The sequence below is a fragment of the Canis lupus genome, chromosome 9 (genome assembly GCF_003254725.2).
Source record: "Canis lupus dingo isolate Sandy chromosome 9, ASM325472v2, whole genome shotgun sequence".
Taxonomy (NCBI): Eukaryota; Metazoa; Chordata; class Mammalia; order Carnivora; family Canidae; genus Canis; species Canis lupus.
The window spans coordinates 21,549,400-21,570,579 of record NC_064251.1 but is presented as its reverse complement, the minus strand read 5'-3'; the positions used below and the strand labels follow the sequence as shown (position 1 = coordinate 21,570,579).

At 45.4% G+C, this 21,180-nt stretch overlaps 1 protein-coding gene across 15 annotated transcripts in view; it reads left to right on the top strand.

Annotated features, from left to right (window-relative positions):
• ATP6V0A1 (ATPase H+ transporting V0 subunit a1) overlaps positions 1-21,180 on the top strand; it is a 64,508-nt gene that overhangs the window by 40,494 nt on the left and 2,834 nt on the right. For 4 of the 15 annotated variants that reach the window (XM_025440769.3, XM_025440766.3, XM_025440767.3 and 1 more), the window contains 8 exons: positions 2,951-3,069; positions 4,467-4,683; positions 5,057-5,164; positions 6,003-6,077; positions 10,092-10,199; positions 11,161-11,178; positions 15,987-16,104; positions 16,391-16,562. In XM_025440769.3, coding sequence (XP_025296554.1) covers positions 2,951-3,069; positions 4,467-4,683; positions 5,057-5,164; positions 6,003-6,077; positions 10,092-10,199; positions 11,161-11,178; positions 15,987-16,104; positions 16,391-16,562 — 935 coding nt within the window. The remainder of the gene's footprint in view (positions 1-2,950; positions 3,070-4,466; positions 4,684-5,056; positions 5,165-6,002; positions 6,078-10,091; positions 10,200-11,160; positions 11,179-15,986; positions 16,105-16,390; positions 16,563-21,180) is intronic. The other 11 variants (XM_025440773.3, XM_025440770.3, XM_025440775.3 and 8 more) reach the window with 7 other exon arrangements.

Genomic DNA, 21,180 nt, shown 5'->3' with positions numbered 1-21,180 from the left:
GAGCATTGGACAGTAAGCAATATAGCATTCCAGAAGAAAAATATCATTATAGGCCAGAAAGGTCAAAGTTGCTTTTAAAAATGGGCATTAATTTGGACTTCAGCAATATTTCTGGGGATCCCTGGGTGGCTCAGCGGTTTAGCACCTGTCTTTAGCTCAGGGCCTGATCCTGGGGTCCCAGGATTGAGTCCCATATCGGGCTCCCTGAGTGGAGCCTGATTCTCCCTCTGCCTGTGTCTCTGCCTGTCTCTCTCTCTCTGTGTCTCTCATGAATAAATAAATGAAATCTTTAAAAAAAATTTCAGATTGTTACAGATGGGGAGAAGTATGTGCAAAAGAATAGAAGTGGGGAAATCCAAAGTTACTCATTTTGATTATTACAAGAGCAAATATTACTGAAATGGTTATTGGGGGCCAAACACTATACTCTCCCCTCAGCATATCTGATTTCCCCTCAAAGAGTTCTAAGAGGGAAATACTGCTATCCCTATCATACATATAAGGAGACCAAGACCTGAAAAGGTTGAAAAACATTTTATGTACACATTTAACAAATGTTTACTGAATCCCTGTTGTGTGCAGATATGGTGCTTGCTGGAGGAAACACATAATTTAAGCTGTAGCTCCTGCTGTCAAGTAGCTTAGAGTCTAATAATATTAGGAAAAAATAATAATCATAATATTAGGTAACATTATGTAGTGTTCTATAGTTAACAGAATGTTATCTTTTTCTTTTTTTTTCTTAAGGATTTATTTATTAGTTAGTTAGTTAGTTGACAGAGAGAGAGGGAGAGCACAAGTAGGGGGAGGAGGCAGAGGGAGAGGGAGAAGCAGATTTCCCAGCGAGCAAGGGAGCCTGATGCGAGGCTTGATCCCAGAATCCTGGGATCTTGACCTGAGCCAAAGGCGACATTCAACCAACTGAACCACCCAGGCACCCCAGCAGAATGTTTTCTGTTGTTGTCTTGCATGCATCTCATTTGATGCTTAAGGGTAGGTTTTATGTTTGAAGTGCCTGTTGGATGCACCAGTATAAATGTCCACCAGGCAGTTGGACCTATAGAATTGAATTTCAGGGAAGACTGGGACTGAGAAAGTACTAGCCACAAATTTTCAGGTTAGAAGTCACCAAGGATGAGCTCCTCACAAGGATGCTGGTTCTGAAAAAATGATGCCAGGCTAGTTGGTGGAAGATCTGGCTTATTATGTTACTGAGTTTGTCCTTTATCCTAGAGAAGACAGTGCAGGTGCAGGGTACGTTTGGGCACAGGGAAGTGACTGCATCAGAGTCATTGATTTAGGAAATGTAATCTGATGGTTAAGTAGAGGCAGAAGAAATGTGGAAAATATTATAGCTGTCCAGGCCCTAAGTGACAAAGCTTATGGCAATTAATATTTAAAAATAGATGGAATGGCAGCACTACTGGAATATGATCAGCAAAACACAGACTATGAAACATCTACAAGATAAATGCCCCAGCTTCAAATATTTTATAATTAAAAAATTTGAGGGATAATTTATAGATTAGATGTTTAAGAGCTGTGTCAATGTAGAGACCTGATCTGGACTCTACTTTGAATAAATTAATTCTTTTTTAAAAATTGAGGCAAAATCAGGGAAATTTGAATACTGACTATATGTTTCATTATATTAAAGATTTGTTGTTGGGACATCTGGGTGGCTTAGTTGGTTAAGTGTCTACCTTTCACTTGGGTTGTGATCCCAGGGTTCTGGGATCAAGACTCCTGTCGTTGGGCTCCCTGCTCAGCAGGGAGCCTGCTTCTCCCTCTCCCTCTGCCTGCCACTCTGCCTACTTGTGCTCTCTATCAAATAAATAAGATCTTTAAAAAAAAAAAATTGTTAATGCTTTTGAGGGTAATAATAGTATTATGGTCACGTTTTAAAAATGAGTCCTTACCTAAAAAGAATGTGTGTAGCGGGGGAGGTGCCTGGGTGGCTCAGGCAGTTAAGCGTCCTGCCCGTGGTGTCAGCTCAGTTCATGACGTCAGGGTTATGAGATGGAGCCACCTGTCCATGCTGGGTGTGGAGCATGCTTAAGATTCTCTCTCTCTGGGATGCCTGAGTGGCTCAGCAGTTGAATGCCTCCCTTTGGCCCAGGGCATGATCCTGGAGTCCCGGGATCGAGGCCCACATTGGGCTTCCTGCATGGAGTCTCCTTCTCTCTTTGCCTGTATCTCTGCCTCTCTCTGTGTCTCTCATGAATGAATAAATAAAATCTTAAAAAAAAAAAAGGTTCTCTCTCCCTCTTCTTCTGCCCTCATCCCTTCTTCCACATGCAGGCACACTACACACGCTCTCTCTTTAAAAAAAAAAAAAAGAGTCTGAAATATTTACAGGTAAAATGATGTGATAAGTGGGCTTTACATCCAAATAATACAGAGATGTGGAGTAGGTTGCCTTATGATAAAATAATATTGACTTTGAGTATTGTTCACCTGCGTCATAAGTAAATTCAAGGTTGTTATACTGTCCTCTCTACTTAAGTCTATGTTTAGAATTTTCCATAATTAAAAAAAAGGCTTAGAAAATAGGTGAATAGGAACAGCCTGCTGGCTCAGCTGATAGAGCATGCAACTCTTGATCATAGGGTCATGAGTTCAAGCACCACATTGCGCATAGAGCTTACTTTAAAAAAGATAGCAGATTAGGGGATCCCTGGGTGGCTCAGCGATTTGGAGCCTGGCTTCGGCCCAGGGCGTGGTCCTGGAGTCCCGGGATCGAGTCCCACATCAGGCTCCCTGAGTGGAGCCTGCTACTCTGCCCCCCCCCCCGCCCCTCTCTGTGTGTGTGTGTGTGTGTGTGTGTGTGTGTGTGTGTCTCATGAATAAATAAAGAAAATTTTATTTTAAAAAAAAGATAGCAGATGAATAATAATATCCCATTCATGAACTTTTTGTAATACCTTTTTGTTTCCTTGGGCTGTGACAGATCTGGAACATTGCTACCAATAAACTGACCTTTCTCAACTCCTTTAAAATGAAGACATCTGTTATCCTTGGCATCATCCACATGATGTTCGGAGTCACTTTGAGCCTCTTCAACCATATGTAAGTTGCTCTGTGTATGTCACAAGAACATGCATAGTTTTAATAATACTTTTGCCTACGGAAATCATGGCATCTTTGGGGAGGGATTAGGGGATTAGTAACTTAGAACTCTGTTCTACATTAAAGAGGTGCTTTTATAAAAATCTCCTATTCCTTTTTTTTTTATTTATTTTTTAAGATTTTATTTATTTATTCATGAGAGAGAGAGAAAGAGAGGGAGAGGCAGAGACACAGGCAGAGGGAAAAGCAGGCTCCATGCAGGGAGCCTGACGCGGGACTCGATCCTGGGACTCCAGGATCACACCCTGGGCCAAAGGCAGGCGCTGAACCGCTGAGCCACCCAGGGATCCCCTAAAATCTCATATTCTTAAAGGAGGCTTAATTAATATTAGTCGTTTAACAACAGGAAAAATCTTATGTCATTTTTTTTTTTTAAGATTTTATTTATTCATGAGAGACACACAGAGAGAGAGAGGCAGAGACACAGGCAGAGGGAGAAGCAGGCTCCATGCAGGAAGCCTGATGTGGGACTCGATCCTGGGACTTCAGAACCACATCCTGGGCCAAAGGCAGTTGCTAAACCGCTGAGCCACTCAGGCATCCCAATCTTATATCATTTTCATCAAAATGAATGAGTTACTGTTTTTTCTTTTATGTGTAACTCAAGTAAAATTATGAACTGTGGTCTCAGAATGTACTGTATTTTCCAATTTCTTTCTCATGGGAAAAGATTGGTGGGGTGGTTCCAAACTGTTCAAGGTCCAAAAGTTTAGAAGTCATGGTTAATCCTACTTGTCTCTGTTGCCCCCAGTGTTTCTGGCTGTTGCTTCTTAAAGTGATAAAGACAGGATTGAGGGGCAGCCCAGGTGGCTCAAGCGGTTTAGCACCACCTTCAGTCCAGGGGACTGGAAAAAAAAAAAAAAAAAAAGACAGAATTGAGGAAGCTGTAGTTAGGAAATCTAGTAAGTGCTCTGTTTTGGTGTAGGGCTGACCCTGAATCTGTTCACCTTTTTTTTCTTAAAAAAAAAAAAAAAAAGTGTTTTTTTTTTTTAAGATTTTATTTATTCATTCATGAGAGACACACAGAGAGAGAGAGAGAGAGAGACAGAGGCAGAGACACAGGCAGAGGGAGAAGCAGGTTCCATGCAGGGAACCTGATGTGGGACTCGATCCCGGGTCTCTAGGATCATGCCCTGGGCTGAAGGCGGTGCTAAATCGCTGAGCCACCCAGGCTGCTCCAATTTTTTTTTTTTCTTTTTTTAAAGTAAGCTCTACATCCAATGTGGGACTCATATGCATGACCCCGAGATCAAGAGTCCCCTGCTCCACTGACTGAGCCAACCAGGTACTCCTGGGTCTGTTCACCTTTAACATTTTTTTCTTCTCTTCCTTTTTAGCTATTTCAAGAAGCCCCTGAATATCTATTTTGGATTTATTCCTGAAATAATCTTCATGACTTCTTTGTTTGGCTACTTGGTTATCCTTATATTTTATAAGTGGACAGCCTATAATGCTGATACATCTGAGAAAGCACCAAGCCTTCTGATCCATTTCATAAACATGTTTCTGTTTTCCTATGGGGACTCTAGTAATTCGATGCTATACTCTGGACAGGTACGTCAACCCAGAGGTGGACTATCTTAGGTGGTTATCCTAGAAGCCAGATATATCTGTGACTCTGGAAAATCCTTTAAAAATCTTTTTCGTGGTCTTAGTTTTCAGCCCATACATCCAGAACTAAATTCAACCCATCCTCCTTAGTTTCAGAGGATCTAATATAACTCCTGTATCCACAAGGGGTAGAATTTATAACTCTCATCCTATGAGACAATTCCTGGGCTTTGCCACAACATCTTCTTATTATTTTGAGAAGCTAGATAGAGTGTTATTCATAGATCAGTAGGAAAGTACTATTTGGGGGAAATTTGTGCTGGAGTTGGAAACTGCATGTTTGATTAATGTGATGTGCCTTATCCTTACTTTATAGAAAGGAATTCAGTGTTTCCTGGTAGTGGTTGCGCTACTGTGTGTACCTTGGATGCTACTATTTAAACCACTGGTCCTTCGCCATCAATATTTGAGGAGGAAGCATTTGGTGGGTGTATTTTTATTGCTGAAAGTTACTAGATTTTTTTTTTCCTTGAGATCAAGGCAATTCCTCATCAGATATAATGAATTGTGCATATGTCTATATACTCTTAAAATGCACTTGTGTCATATTCCCAGCACAAGCACTGGACCTGCTGAAATTAAAAACAAAAACAAAATACCACCACATGTATTTGCTGTTCGAACACCTGGATTTAGCTTTGAATAACTCAGGTAGAGAAAACAAGTTGGGATTTTTTTACCTTTCCTGGTCACGCTTTGCTCATGCTGTGCTCAGCAGAATCCAGGTCTAGGCCTGCCTACATGCAGTGTCAGCCAAATCAGGGCTGTGAGAGCTGCAGGTGGGTAAATCCTCTCATGTGGTTTGCCTGGACAACCACAGGGCTGACACCGAAATATTTTCTTTTAAAATGAGACCGTGATACTTTCACCAACCAAGACCTCGGAAAAAAATATTTGGTTTAAAGTACATGATTTTTTTTTCTTTTTAAACAGTAGCACATACACTTGTGTTTACTTAATATATGTGTGTTTATGAATTCTACACACACACACGCACCCACTTAAGTTACCAAATTTTCATTTCTGGTGATGCAGTAAAGCTTACTTATTACAGTGCCTAGTAAAACCCAAAAGATCTTATTGCATGACTTTCATACAGCTGTTAGATTATTATTCCTGTTGGAGAGCAGCTGAGTTACAAGATCCTCCTTCTCCCTTTTCTGACCATCTTCATCCTTCCATGTACCCTCCATTCGTCTCCCTCTCACTCCCTCCCTCTTTTGTTTCTTTCTCCCTTCCTCTTCTCTTCCATTCACTATCAGGAAGGGCAGCCTGTGGAGGCCCCAGTCAGCCCAACCCCGAGCCAGCAGGGACTAGAGGCAGCAGCGGCTGCAACAGTGAGTGAATTAAAACTGACAAACCATCACATTTTGTGTAAAAGAGGTGGCAAACAGTGCAGCAGAATTCTTTTCAATTATATTGAGAACATGGGACATGTATACTCTTGGGAAGTACATCCTTGTTACTCATTGAGGCAATGACAGAAAATATTTCTACCTCTTATGAATACATTCTAATACCATTCTTTGTCATTGGTCTGCTAAGTTTCTATTCAGAAATTTAAGTACAGTCATGTCTATGGAAGCAAAGTGACTGTTGCACCCTCTCAGAATCCCACCATCTTAATCCAAGATGGCAGCTCTTGGACTCCTCCACTGTCATGACTGTATTTTGTGACCCTGTATGAGATGAGTTTTCAGCATGGAGGGAGAACATTTCTGTGATTCTTGAATTAATTTCCCTGCTCTTTGAACTTCTGCTTTGGAGTAACATGTGGACATTTGGTCCATTTTAGCTATCACTTACTCTCCTGCCAGTGGGACTTTATACATGTCTATTCTTTTGTGAGAGACTCAGAAGCCCTCCTGTCCTCAGCTGCTCCATTGAGACCTCCAGTCTGCTATGGGTCTCATGTGTCCTCTGTATGTGATGCAATAACCAAAGTCATCTGTTTGGATCTTTCCTTCTTTAAATAACATCTCTTAACCAAACTCTTTTAAAGCACTAATATCAACTTAACCCAGTCTATTCTAGGTAATCAATAAGATTTTTAAAATCTCACCAGCAATGATCACACATGATACTGGTGTGATCCAGTGGCATTATACTCCTTTAAAAGAAAGTGAGATATTTAGATGGATAACCATTTCCTTCATTAAGTGTTTCTGATCATTTTAAACTTAGAAACCTGCTGTAATCATCCTTCTAGAATAAGTCAAAGGCTGACATTTTGGATCAGAAGATAATTTAATGTTGCTGCTTGAAATTATGTTCAAATAGTAACTTACTCTCCTTTCCTATGAGACATATTTTTTAAAAAGTCTACAAAGCGCATGCCATCCATTTATCGATATTCTTCCTAAGTGGTCTTCTTTTTGCTAGCCTTAGCATATGTTTCTAATGCATCAGTCTTGATGCTTTTAACTCTGGTATCCTCTTCTGTGACACTATCCAAGCTAAAAGTCCACAGTCTGGAAAGCTGTACATTCATAGGGTCTTCTTTGCCCCACTGGTTCTTTTGCAAAACATCTGGTTGTAGAGAGCAAGCTGAAGGCATCAGGATGATCATTTTACAACAAGGACCCTGGATTATTGACCCTAAGGGCTGAGGATATGATCACTGATCTGTATTTGTTCTATTCTGTGTCCCTTAGTTGTCTGTAAGTGGTGTGTCTCAGTTCAATTTTTTCTTTTCTTTTTTCTGCTGATGTATATGTCTCATCCCCACCTTCCTATAATTCTCATGTCCTGTGTCCTGAAGGGATACTTGTTAGTGTCTGTCTAGGGTGAGAGGGTTTAACTTGTCTGCCCTTCTTTCAATCTGCTGGTTGGGGAAACCTTTGGAAACAACCTTCTGGTTTAGGAGCCTTAAAGTTTGAAGGCTGCCTGGACTCTGTAACCCATGCCAGAGTATGCTGGGGTCCTCTCCTGTCACCAGTGCCCTTTGTTGTACTTGTATTCCACCTTCTGAGAATGGTCGGGTGTAAGGTTCACATGTGCTGGAGGTGCCCAGGGTCTCAGGGCTTCCCAAATCCGACTACACATCAGAATTTGTTTCTTAGGATATATATTTTTTTAAGATTTTATTTATTCATGAGAGAGAGAGAGAGAGAGAGAGAGAATGAGAGAGGAGAGGGAGAAGCAGGCTCCATGCAGGGAACCTGACGTGGGACTCGATCCCGGGACTCCAAGATCATGCCCTTGGCCAAAGGCAGGCGCCAAACCACTGAGCCACCCAGGGATCCCCCTGTTTCTTAGGATATTAAAACAAAAGAAGCAAAAGAAGAAATCAAGATGGTCCATAATTCCATGACCTAGACAATCCCCTACTGACATTAAAAAGTGAAATTAGGGGGCACCTGGGTTGCTCAGTTGGTTAGGTGTCCGGCTCTTGATCTCAGCTCAGATCTTAATCTCAGGGTAATGAGTTCAACCCCCACAATGGGCTCCATACTAGGCTTGGAGCCTACTAACACACACACATACGCACGCACACACACACACACACAATTAAAGCAATAGGTTAGAGAATGCAAATAGTACCAAAAAGAAAGTTCCCCTCCCCCCAGACCCCTTCTCACAGGCAGGGAAATTTTACTTCCAAATTTTTTCTGCATGTATTTATTACCCATTAACATAAATATATATGTGTGTGTGTGTTTAAAACATACTAGGAAATTGTGTTTTGGTATATGTGCTGCCGAAGCGAGCACTAGGAATTGTGGTTTAAACTGTGACATTCTTCTGCCCCCATGATTTATCAGATTTTTAAATTTTTACCGTATCCTGGGAGAGTGTGTCACTCTTTTATAGTTGTCTAATGTTCTATGGAATGTTCTGTTGGATATGCTAAAATTGTGTAATCACTCCCTTGTTGATGGATATGTTGGTCATTCTCAATTCTTTGCTGTTACAAATATGAATGTAGGGAACATTGTTGTCCGTGTACCCTGATAAAATTTCCTGAACATAGATGTTCCCAGCAGTGGGATTGCTAAGTCTCAAAGGGTATATGCATTTTTTTGTGTGCTTGCATTTTTAATTCTGATAGACAATAAAGGTGATGATACAGTTTGTGCTTAGGGAAATTTTTTTAAAATATAGATTTCCTAGGCTACATACACCCCAGACTTACTAAATGTACAATTTCTGGGGGTAGCATTTGAGAACCTCTGTTTAATTTCAAGGTGATTCTGATGGAGCTGGTTCTCTGACCAGCATGGGAGAAATCCCTGCTACAAGGAGAGAGAGTCTGTGCCCAGACACTGAGTTCCGGATAGTCAGTAAGCTGCACTAAAGAGGTGTGCACCAAAAGATGAAGCTGTAGGTGGGGACCTCAGGGCAGTTGACCAAACCTATTGGCACATCGTGTTGCTGCCCAGAAGGCTGTTTTGCAGAAGAGCAGCTTTTGAACTCTTGCCTCATCTGGGCTCCCTGATCAGAAACTGTAAGAGGTGGGTCTAGGGGCTGTTTCTTTAGCTCCTTTTCCCTCTGGCCAGTTAGCACTCATTGGTATTTGTTCGACTTCACCCCAGTTCTGCCTGGTTTTTATACTCAGAGTCCTTTTGCCTCTGTAAACCCAAGCTTTTCCAAGTCAGGTTGACTTAGAAATTCTGCTGAACACAATGCCTGGGAAGAAACAAACACCCAATCAGCATTTGCCCACGTACCTGTGAAAGAGTTGTAACACTCCAGAATCTTCCACTGAAGGAAAGGAGCCCTTTTCTTTTTCTTTCTTTTTTTCTTTTTTTTTTAACTCCATATTCTCTAGCCACGAGCTGATATACATTAAGTTTTTTTTCCCTTCCCTGAACTCAGAAGTCCTTTGTTCCTGGGCAGAGACTCAGTACACTTCTGGGAAAGGTTGCTGAACTCTTGGGTTTATCTGACCAGGTTATAGTCATAGTCACCATGTCATTTGGCTCCTTTCCCTCTTAGAAGGTCTGATCTTTAGTTCTAGAAAAACTTAGACCACTGGCAGCTTTACAGATCGAGCTATAGTCATTGTAGGAACCTGTTCATATGAAGCTTTTCACTCAAGCAGGCATCTCAGTTAGCCTTGACCAAGGCCAGTTTGGTGTATCCTGGTGCAGCAGGCAGAACTGCGTGTTGCCTCGTATCAGAATGAGGTGGTAAATGCAGCTGGGGCTGGGGCTGGGGCTGGGTCGGTGGTGGTTGGGGTGGGGACAGTGGTTTGTTTGCGCTTAGCTGTTGGATCAGCGGGTTTTGATTTTGTTGTTAGAATATATGCTTTTCTGAGGTTTGTATGTACTAACCATCGCCCTTCCCTATCTCACAAAATGTCACATTAAAGCCCAGGCAAATTCTACTCTTTCTGTTCATCTGTGTAGGGAACTCTCAACTTTGGTGGGATCAGGGTGGGCAACGGACCAACAGAGGAGGATGCTGAGATTATTCAGCATGACCAGCTCTCCACCCATTCAGAGGACGCAGAAGAGGTAAGATCCAGTGGCGTGGGCTTCCTCTCCTACTGTGGGTCAGCCCTTGTCTGGTGTGCGTCAGTGGCCTCCCTCCAGTCCTCTTGAAAAATGAAAATACTATTACTAGTGATCAGCCTGCCATCTGGGCCTCTTAGGGCACTGCTACTGTTTCCAGTGGGTGTTGCCTGCAGTGCCCGTGGGACCTGTGATCCCTTTTCTGAACTCGAACTCTGTGCTGCTCGTGGTACTCTGCATGCAAATCGAGTCACTAATTGTGCTCCTGGGGACCGAGGGCAGTGTAATCCCTGGCTTCCCTGCTCTTGTGACCAGAAACACAGCCCTTAGGCTGTTCTTCATCCCTTACCCCTTCCAGGAATGGTTCCAGTTGGAACTGTAATTGCAGGTACTTTTAAAAGTCTTGTCCCACTAATGAGCACTTGTTGCAGACATATTATTTGAGCTTTTAAAAAATGTTATTTGCCTCCTTTCTACAGAGAGAGTGAAAAAGTAGGAAGGCCACATTAGACTTTTCTTTAAACCCCCAATGTCCAAGCTATTTGTTAAAATCCAGTCTCCTTGCCTGACCACTCCCACCACAAAGCCTCTGAACTAAACTTTTGAATGTCATCTATTCGTTATATCCTCTTCCCCCTGCCCCCAATTATATTCTTTTTGGAGCAAATAGAATAGGAGTTGACAACCCAGGTGACTGAACTTTTCAGTCTGAGTGACCAATTCCACCATGTGTATGACATTTTAAAAAAGAAACCATAAGGGTTGGGGTGCCTTTAAAAAATACGTATCTTAATGGTCTAAGTCTTACTGGTTTTGCTTTCTGTGTATGCTGAGGAGGCCTGCCTCCAACACATTAGACCCCTTTAATATTAACAGTTTTCCCAGAGAAACAGTAACCTTGTGCTGGTAACTTGTGACCTTGTGTGGCATGGCTTCCCACTAAGTGTAAATTTGTGTTTACAAGCCTACCGAGGATGAAGTGGTAAGAAACAAGCTGGCTTTGCCTTCATGTTTATCTGGGGCTTCTCTTCCCATCCTTGTGATCACTCTGCTGACCCTGCTGCAACCGGGGGCCACACATGACACCCGCGCATCCCGCATCTCATTGGCCATTTCTAACCAGTTTGTGAACCTGTGTCCTGAAAAAGCTCATCTCCATTAACTGCATCTCATGTCGGTCACCTCTGTCTTTGTTTCATTGACTTTGCTGATCTAATAACTCTGAGAATGGCTTTGAGAGGAGCTACAAGTAATGTCTGCTTTGGCATTCTTGAAGTAACCCCCTTGGGGGGGATTAAATCCCATTAGTCTTCGCCTTCCTCTCCTGTGGTGTTATGTATGGGAGTAGCTGTTTCCTCCTTGCTCCTCTGAGAGCTTGTGAGTAAAGCTCGCCCTTCCTCCCTGTCTGAGATGCAGCCAACCTCTTCCTACTGTCCTCATCAGCTTGATGATGCTTGACCTGAGAATTGCTGGACCCTCACTTGGGGTCAGCTCTACCTCCCTGTTACCCAGGTAGGAGGTAGACAGCTTTCAAAATGGAGGCTTTGCCTCTCTGATGCATTCTAAAAGAAACAATCCCATCTATGTGAAAGGAGTTCATATTATACCAGATAATAGAAACAAAGTTGGCTATTCAGGCCACATTTGGAGTAGAAGGCCTTCTAGCTCAGCAGTAATTCAGTTAGCAATACACAGATTTTAAATTGGGTTTTTAAAGGCCTTGCTGCACTGTTTGCATCTTCCCCAAAACTTTTCTCTAAAAATACCTAGACCCATGTACCCTTCCCTTTTTTGGCTCGTAGTCCTCTCCAAAAGAAAGTGGGATGAGAATGGGAAAACCTTTGTTGTTCTATGTAAAACAGATCGTGTTTGGTCTTCCTGAAGGCTGGAGTGGCTCTTTTGCTGGCATCCAGGAGCCTCTGTGTTCCTATGAGCAGCTCATCTGCACAGTCACTGGTTGAGCTGCCCTGAAGGGCTGGCTGGAAGTGTGTTCCATGTTAGTGAGGAGCCCAGCCCTCTCCCAGTAACACAGCCTCCAACAACACTGCTCTTTCTAAGTGTCTTCCTAATTGAGCACCCAATGCTATGATCATCATCAGAATAGTCCTCATTTGTAAGCCATGTCCCAGGGGCTTTGGATATCCACACAAGATGGACTATAATTCAGCCTCCCTAGTCTCTGGCCCCTCAGCTCCCTCAAGGGTTCAGCTTCTCATGGCTTCCTAAATAATGATGACATTTTATCTCTGTCAGGCACATGCACAGTCTAGTTCTCCACAGCCAGATTTGGATTAATTGTTAAAATTATCTAAAAGATTTCAAACAAAACCTTTTTTTTTTTTTTTTTTTTAAGTCCAGCCTACTTCTTTTAGAACTTCCCTTTTTTGCTTGGCTGTGAAAATCTGTAGACCATTATTGCAGCCTGGTGGAAGTAGCAGTCTCTCTCTCCAGGGAGCACTCAGTCCAGTTGTAGACCAGGGCCAGGCCAATTGATTATCTGGGAAATCTTTAAAGGCTGTAACCACTCAGCAAGGGTCAGTGGCACTTCTCCCTACTGTGTCAATTCACCAGGTGTATTCATCCCACCCACCCACCCATCCATCCATTCATCCCATTAATCCATCTGTTCATCACACCCATTCATGCATCTTACCCATCCATCCATCTCACCTACCCACACATCCATCCGTCCACTCCCCCCAATCCATCCATCTGTTCATTTATCCCACCCAACCATTCGTCCATTAATTCTTTTATCCCACCCATTCATTCATTCACCCTCTATGTGCCAAGCTCTCTGTTTGGTGCTATAGAAACTGCAAGAAGAAAGACATAGTCCTTGCCTTCAAGGAACTCCCAGCTAAATTGAGGAAACGGGTCTGGGTGACAGATGGTGTGATTAAGGTGTGCCCAAGATGCTATGGGAACACAGAAAGAGGGCACCTGACAAGTACGGGGATGGGGGTGGAGAGAGAAGACCAGAAAGTGATTCCCGAAGGAGATTGTTGCTAAGCTTATTCTGGTCAAGCAGGAATCTCTGTGGGTGCAGAGTGGGGATGCAGACCCATCAGTGTGTAGAGTTATCAGAAAGACACAAGAGTGTGGGTCCATCACGTGTTTGAGATAAACAAGTACACAGCTTGGCTAGAGCCCAGGGCCAGGAGTTGGAGACCAGTGAGAGCGGAGCCTGGAGGTTGCAGAAACAAGCCGCAGTAGAGCTTTTGGATAGCAAGTAACTGGCAGAGGGTGGTGAGGCCAAAAGTGTCGCAGCATGTGGGCATTACTGAAATGCTTTAATGGGGGTGTCCTAGGGGATATTGGATTGAGGAGGGGTCACAGTCTGGAGGCCTAGAGACCCATTAGTCTGATACAAGTCATGAAAGAATCGGGAAGCCTGAACTGAACTGAGGCATTTGCAGGGGAGTTGGGAAGGAAAGGACAAATAATGAGGTTAAAGAAGTTAGAGCTACGGGTCCCAGGATCTTAATGAATATAGGCAGTGAGAGTGAGTGAGGATTCAAGATTGCCTAGTGACTTCCAGGCTTAGGTGCCTGGGGCCCTAGTGGTGATACTCTAATAGACATGGGGCGTGGAGTAGAAGTCAGTCCCGGTGGGGACAGAGGAAAGTAATTAATGAGTTTAGGAGGCATTGAATTTGAAGTACCTGTGGCACACTAGGAGATGCAGCATGGCTAGTTGGAAACAGGCAACATAGAAATGAAGATGTCCATTTGGGAGTCTCTCCTATGGGTGGCTGTCCAAGCCCTGAGCAGCAGTGCTGCAGGAGAGGTGTAGGAGCTGAAGTTGACCCTCCAGCGTTTAAGGAAGAAACAAGATGGAGACTGGGAAGGAGCATCCGGGGAGGTAGGAGGAAAACCATGGGCAGGCGAGTGTCTCAAGAGGGAGGAGGAAAAGGTGACAATGGGAGACACTGCAGAGGCTCAGTGAGGACACAGAATGTCTTAGACCTCACGTCTGAAAGGCAAGGGAGTGGGTGCAGGGAATGTTGGGTTTGTGGGACAGAGAGGGTAGAGGGCAAGGCGCAGGAGGTGAGGAGGGGGTGGGCTGTGCCCCTGGGGGAGAGTGTAGACAGGAAGTCTGCAGCCATGCCCCTCAGTCACAGCTGATTCCTGAGACAGTGACACTCCTACATGCTTTGGCTGTGTTTTTCACTAAATCCTCCCCTCACCATTGTCTTCCCCCATTATATAGAGATGAAAATTTGCCCAAGGTTACAAAGCAGGAAGTTGGGAAGAAGAGAAAGTGTAGAAAAATAATGCCTAGAAGAAAGGCTTCCTCCATGTTCTCCATTCTTCTGGGAGGAACTCTGGGTAGAATATAACTGCTGGGAAAAAAAAGAAGAAAGAATATAACTGCTGAAAAGGGGGCTGGTTCTATAGGAAACCCAACAGTCCCTGCTTTTGTAGAACTTTTAGGAGCAGAGACCTTTCCTTCCTCTGAGCATGGGCTCTGGGGGAACAGCCAGGACTGGTGGGAAAGAGCTCTTAGCAGCTTGTTGGGATTGAGGTAACGAGGATTACCCTGGTTCTTAGGATAACTAGGAGGCCTGAAGAGCTTGTTGCAAAAGAAAAGCCCAGAAATACTCAGAGATGGTCAGAGGTGAGGGAAACTGAGGCAGTTGCAAGATGGCGTGTTGGAGCTGGCCCCTCCCAACTGGCTACACCCCTGAGGCCTGGGCTGTTAGCACTTTACCAACCAGCTCCTTCTCTCCTCCTGTCCTCATGCAATTTCCCAAGACACTTCTGGTGTCCTTTGGGAGTGGAGTCATGTGAGTCTTGAAAGAAACTGGTGGAAAAACAAGACTCTACCTGAAGGTAGGGCAGGCTGGGGAGGCCCTGTGCTTCTGGGGTTCCTGGGTGGGCTGTGTGGGAGGATCCCGGAAGGGCCCACCTCCTATTCTTTGGTGGCTACTGATTGCTCCACCTGACAGAGGGAGAGGCCTCGCCCTATGCCTGGTGCTTCTGGAGCATGCCAGTAATTCTTCCCTAGCTCTGTTTGGAGCAGGCCTACAAATGAACTCCTACAAATGAAGCTTGTTCTAGCTCTCCCCCTTTATTCTGGAAACAATTTTTGATGTGGAAAGGAGAGCTGGGAGAAAGGGAGCATGAGAAAAACAGAAAAAAACAATAGATGTTCCGTGTGGTCTCAGTCAACTGGAGGATTTTGGAAAACTTTTCCAGAAATCTCCCTATGTCAACTTCTCAGAAACTACAAGGAAAAGTAGGTTACCTTGTTCCCCACAGGTTGTAAGAATAATAATCAAGGTGGCTGTAGAGGCTTAGCCTCACCTTGGCAACCCATCTGCTGAAGCCTGGCTGGGGGAAAACCCTTCTCTCCTGACTCAGAGCAGGGTACCTCACTTGGGCACGGTGAGGAGGAAGTCAGCTGGGGCAGGCCCAGCAGCAGGGCCCTAAGAGCCCCAGGTCCAGACAGTCTGTTTCTCTGAGTGCTTTTCACTTGCCATATATTCTCTTGAGCTTACAGCCTAGCAGGGGGAATCAACAAATGTGTCTAAAAGAATCTCAGGCTGGAGGTCATTAAAATATAGTGTATTAAGGGAAATGGAGTGTCCCAGTTGGGGGCTAAGCCAGGCAGGATTCCTGGGGATAGCATAGCTGAAATCACCACCTGAGTTCAACGCTGGGGGTTTCTGGCCCATGTAGCTGTTGGTGCTGGCGCTCAGGGCCAGGCTCAGAGCACCATGGGGCCATAGAACAATCTACATATCCCCTCCCAGCCTTATATCTTCTTGGTTTTCTCCCATGACAGTTTGACTTTGGGGACACTATGGTCCACCAGGCCATCCACACCATCGAGTACTGCCTGGGCTGCATCTCCAACACTGCCTCCTACCTGCGGCTCTGGGCCCTCAGCCTCGCTCATGCACGTGAGTCTGTGTCTCTCAAGTTGAAAAGTATTGTTTTCCCCTTCTCTCAGATGTAGGGCTTACATAGAGTGGAAATAACATAAAGGTTCTGGAATTATTCAGACTTCTGACTCCTGGGAGAAAGATGTCCAAATGGGAGGATTAGCACTTTTGCCATAGCTATGCACTATGGTTGTAGGAAGCCAGGGTGCAGTGAACACTTCAGTGAGGGATGGCAGAGCAAAATGGAAGGTCCATAGCACCTCTTGCCAAACTGAACCAGATGTCCTGTCTCTGCATTCCCTAGAGTTGTCTGAGGTGCTTTGGACCATGGTGATCCACATCGGCCTCAGCGTGAAGAGCTTGGCAGGAGGTTTGGCACTATTCTTCATTTTTGCCGCCTTTGCCACCCTGACTGTGGCCATCCTCCTGATCATGGAGGGCCTCTCTGCTTTCCTCCACGCACTGCGTTTACACTGGTGAGTTGGAGACTGGGGATGTGTCCTTAGCTGCATGGAGGGCAGCTTTCCTCTCATACAGAATCCAGAGACCCTAGGAAGTGTCTGCTTTCATTCCCATCATTATGGCCAAGGACCTGTGTTAGAAGTGAGCATCAAGAACTGTCCACAGAAAAGCACAGCTAACTTTTCAGAGCCCACAAGAGAGAATTCTCCAGTGGGTGTTGTCAGATTCCCTCTCGCTGCCTTTAGCACTCTTTACTGCTCTTTGTTGTGACTTAAAAGACCTGCTGAAGTCATTGCTTTGTTTGGTTTTTTTTTTTTTTTTTTTTTTTTTTTTTTTTTACTCTGGCATAAGTTCTCTCCTTTCTTGGGAGTGATGGAAGCGACTCTGGAATAAATTTGTAGCCCAGGAAGATGCTGGAGCACACTGTACTCCAGTTTTGTCCCCCTTTTCTGTCATTGTGCCAGAGTCTTTGGGTAGGATCCCTGGCAGCTTCTTCAGGAGGGCAGGTTTGGATTTGTTTGTATTCTTTAATGTAGTTTGTGGCTTTTAATGGCTCTGCCTGGAGAGAGTTAGCTCAATCCCAGGGAGTGGGAGAGGTGGAGTCTGGTCCAGGCAGTGACCATGTGACCTCAAGGTAGGGTTGCCAGATTTAGCAAATAAAATTATAGGACATCCAGGTAAATTTGAATTTCAGATAAACAATGATTTTTTTTTTTAGTGTAAATATGTCCCAAATGTACATGGGACATATTCATACTAAAAACTAGACATCCTGTACTTTATCTGGCTTCCCTATTTTAAGCCCTCCCTCTTTTGAGTCTCCACTTCTTCCTTTATGTTGTGATTCTCCTCTTTTTGGGTCTCACACCCCAGTGAGAAGCTCTCAACCTTCCCCCTAGAGAAACACAACCTCCAACAGTTTTACCTGTTTTAAGGGTCACAAACTCACCCTACCTTAGGAACCCCTAGATGAGATGGTGCTAATGATCTCAAAATCAGAGAGTGTATGGAATGTCTTATTATATCCGTTTTCTTTATATATGAATATATATTAATATCCGTTTTCTAAACCTAAACCCAAGGATCCTCTTCCCCATTCCCCTTATCTTTGATTTTCCTCTCGACTTGGTTGTGCTGAGCCTCCTCAAAGATTTCTCTGTTTGCTGTTCTAAATGATAGAGGGGAACGTGAAGCATGTAAGGGCGGGGCATAGCTGGGACTTACTCTTCCCTCAAAAGCTCCTTTAAAATAATTTGTCCTCTGGCTGGCTTTCCTCCTTCTTGCCGCCCTCCTCCCCACCCAGCTGTTGTTTATTTACTGTCCAGCTAGGAGGTTAGGAGCGCTGTATGGCTCAGACTGCTGGCACACTACCCTGTTCTCAGCTTATCAGCATACTCTCCCCAGCACACTTCCTCAGCCCCTCGGTATGAGGGAATGTCTGTGTAACCAGCCTGTGGTGACTCACTGTTTCTTCCTTCCTTTCATCGTCACTTCTCTGTCTCTTGAGCCCTGGGCTTGAAGGGCCAGTTACTACCCCACCTGAATTCTAACCCAAATGGGGAGCCTGTTGCCTCCTCCCCGGGTGGGCTAAGGAGCAATCCCGGTGCTGGGTCAGAACTGTCAGAGCGGTGAGCCTGGCACACCATGGTATGAGGAAGGTCGCCTGGGCCCAATCTCCAGAGTGAGCAGAGGTAGCTTGGGAGGCCATGTTTTGTTGCCAGAAGGATTATTTCTTCCTCAGGCTTACCTGTGGCCTTCAAGTGAAGGTGTCTTCCCATGTCCCCATGAATGAGCCCAAGGACCTAATGAGTGACAAGAGAGTGGGCTTCAGAATTAGGCCCACCTGGGTGCAAACCACCTCTGCTGGCACGGGCTGGGTGACCCTGGGGAGAGCACTTACCTCTCTAAACCTCACTTTCTCTCATGTAAAGAGAAGATGGTATCTACATTACATTGGTTGCCGTGATAAATACAAAATAATGCACATACCAAGTGCCTGTCGCTGTGCCCCAATGCATCATAAGCTGGTGTTCAAGTACAGATTGGAGCTGCCCCACTTAAAAGTGGGCTGCCCTGTGGGGCGGGCATCTTGGCCATGGTCCCTTGTAAAGAAACTGCCAGTAGTCTGTTATAAGAGGGGAGATCCCCAGGGGAGGCACATTCAAGGAAGGGGCTCATGAAACAAATTTGTGCATTGATTTGTTTGGATAGTGGAAGTATCACAGAGAAGAAAAAAACCCAAGGCCGGCTATCCCCATTGTTACAGGCACATTTGGAGCGTCACCTTTACTGAAAGGGGGTGTGGGATCCCTGTGTGGCTCAGCAGTTTAGTGCCTGCCTTTGGCTCAGGGCATGATCCTGGAGTCCCTGGATCAAGTCCCCAGATCGAGTCCCACATCGGGCTCCCTGCATGGAGCCTGCTTTTCCCTCTGCCTGTGTCTCTGCCTCTGCAGGACATTGCTATTTTTCCTGGGGTCCAGACTGGCCGTCTTCATGCCTGTCATTTTACCCCCGGCTGTCATCTGGGGTTTCCTAATCCTGATGCAAAGGCTAACCCATTATAAAAGTTCTGGAGGGCTTTGGCAGGGACAAGAACAACATCATCTGCTTTGGTGACAAACACAAACATCAGTCTGAAATTCATGTAGGGTCCTGAGGAGGTAGGTGGTATATTTGAAAACAAGAGTAAACAGGTTATTGTCCCAACCTGCTAATTCTGTCTCCTTCTGTGTTATATGCCTCTGTTTTTGCTTACTGTAATTAGCTGTCTTTTATTCCTCACAAAAGCCAAAGGCAGGGATAGGATGTGTCAGTTTGTGGACACCAAACTGACTTTAATGGTAGAAAGACTGTTGCCCCCCCAGCCCACTTTCAGGAACCGAATCCCTTCTTACCTGGCAGATTCCACATACGTGTTGATGTGCACATTCAGGCACTCACACATTGGTTGAAGGCCAAAAAAAAGGTAGGGACCAAATTGTTGTAAGGAATGTAGTAGCTCCACAGCAGGACCCCATGGGATGGCTGGAAGAACAGCTGGCCCAAAAGTAAGAACACCTGAAGTATAGTTCCTGGCTGCCATCGTTATCCTGACATGTGGGCCATCAAACAGATGTGTGTTCCAGGCCCTGGACTGCTCAGAGAGTGGCAGAAAGGGCCAGAGAAGCAGTTCGGCCAGAGTCATCTTTCTAAAACTGATTCTTTTCACTCACACACTTGCCAGGAAAGGGAAGAGACCCAGGACTCCTTTCCCCTTCCCTCACTCAAGGAAACAAGGTTTCCTGTTACATAGCAGGAGTGAGCACTCTGGGGACTCCTACTTATCCTTCTGGGTCACTGGGTGGCCTTTACCAGGTACTACACCTGGAAGGGAAGGGGTGTCAGAAACTCATCCAACTTCCTGAGGCCTTCCTCACAACTGTTATTTTACAGGTGCATTTCAGTGGCTTGGGGCATGGCTGGACCCCTGAGGGGTGGTAGCAGGCTCCTAAAACAAGAGGAACTTGCAAGGTGGCCAGCAGTGCCTTCTGGGCCCTGGTGCAAAGAACTTCATGTTTGTACTTTCTCAGGAAGCACACATTTCCCTGGTTGGGAGGGATCCGAGGGTGGGGAGCCCAACAGGGAGATTGCTTTCCAGCTTTGTTCTGGGAGGTTGAGAAGGGAGATAAAGTCAGGCTGACCCTGAGATGCCCAAGGTGTCTGTGATCCTGGCCACTCTGTCTCTAACTGCAAGCAGTGGTTGGCGGTAAGGCAGTATCAGGCCCTGTGTCAGAGGGACCACCCATCTCCTCATGCGGCAGAATTTATGCACTTGCACCCCAGACAGGTGTACCCTTTCTAAACCCTGGGCCCCATGGGCAGATGAGGCATGCAGAGGAATGCCAAGAGAAGGATGGTGATCCCATGGGCATCTGAAAACTTCTGAAGCTTCTACTCCATTTGTCCAGTTCAGAATTCGAATTGTGGTTAGCCAACCAGGGGGTCGAGTTCTGGCCCCCTCGTAGACCCTAAGGTGACTTGCCCATGACCTTACTACATGTCGTTGAAGGCGAATGGAGTGCGTCCGTCTCCTCTCAGTTGTTCAGAAATGGCCTTGCCACATGCAGATGACCTACTCAGCATGAAGCATTTGGACCCATAGCAGTGGGTGATAAACAACAGCTTACCCCTTCGTCACCTAATTCCCCCAACGGAGGCTAGAAAAGCTGTAGCTTCTAGGACTTCTCAGGGTACTGGGATATGGGGACAAGTTCAGACCCCAGTTTGAAATTGCTCTTGCCAGGAATCCTGTGACTGCAGTTTGAAGCCCCCTCCCCCAGGTCCTCTTTTTCCCTTGGCCCAGGGAGTCTGGGAGGCTTGGGGACCTTGGCCCAGCCCCTGGAATGTGGGGCTGGGAGGAGAAGGCTGCCTGTTCTTCCACCCACGCAGAAAATCCTGTTCACATCCCCTCCCGAGGGGGTGGAGCTGGCAGCCCTGCAGTGTCCTCAGCCAGCACACCAAGGGCTGACGGGGCCTCTGAGGCCCTCTGAGTGTCACCACGGACAGCCCCCCAATGCAGACAGTCTTTCAGTATGCAGGCCTCTTGGCGTGGAGGCAGGATGAAGCCCTGCCCTGCGCAAGAACCATGGCCTG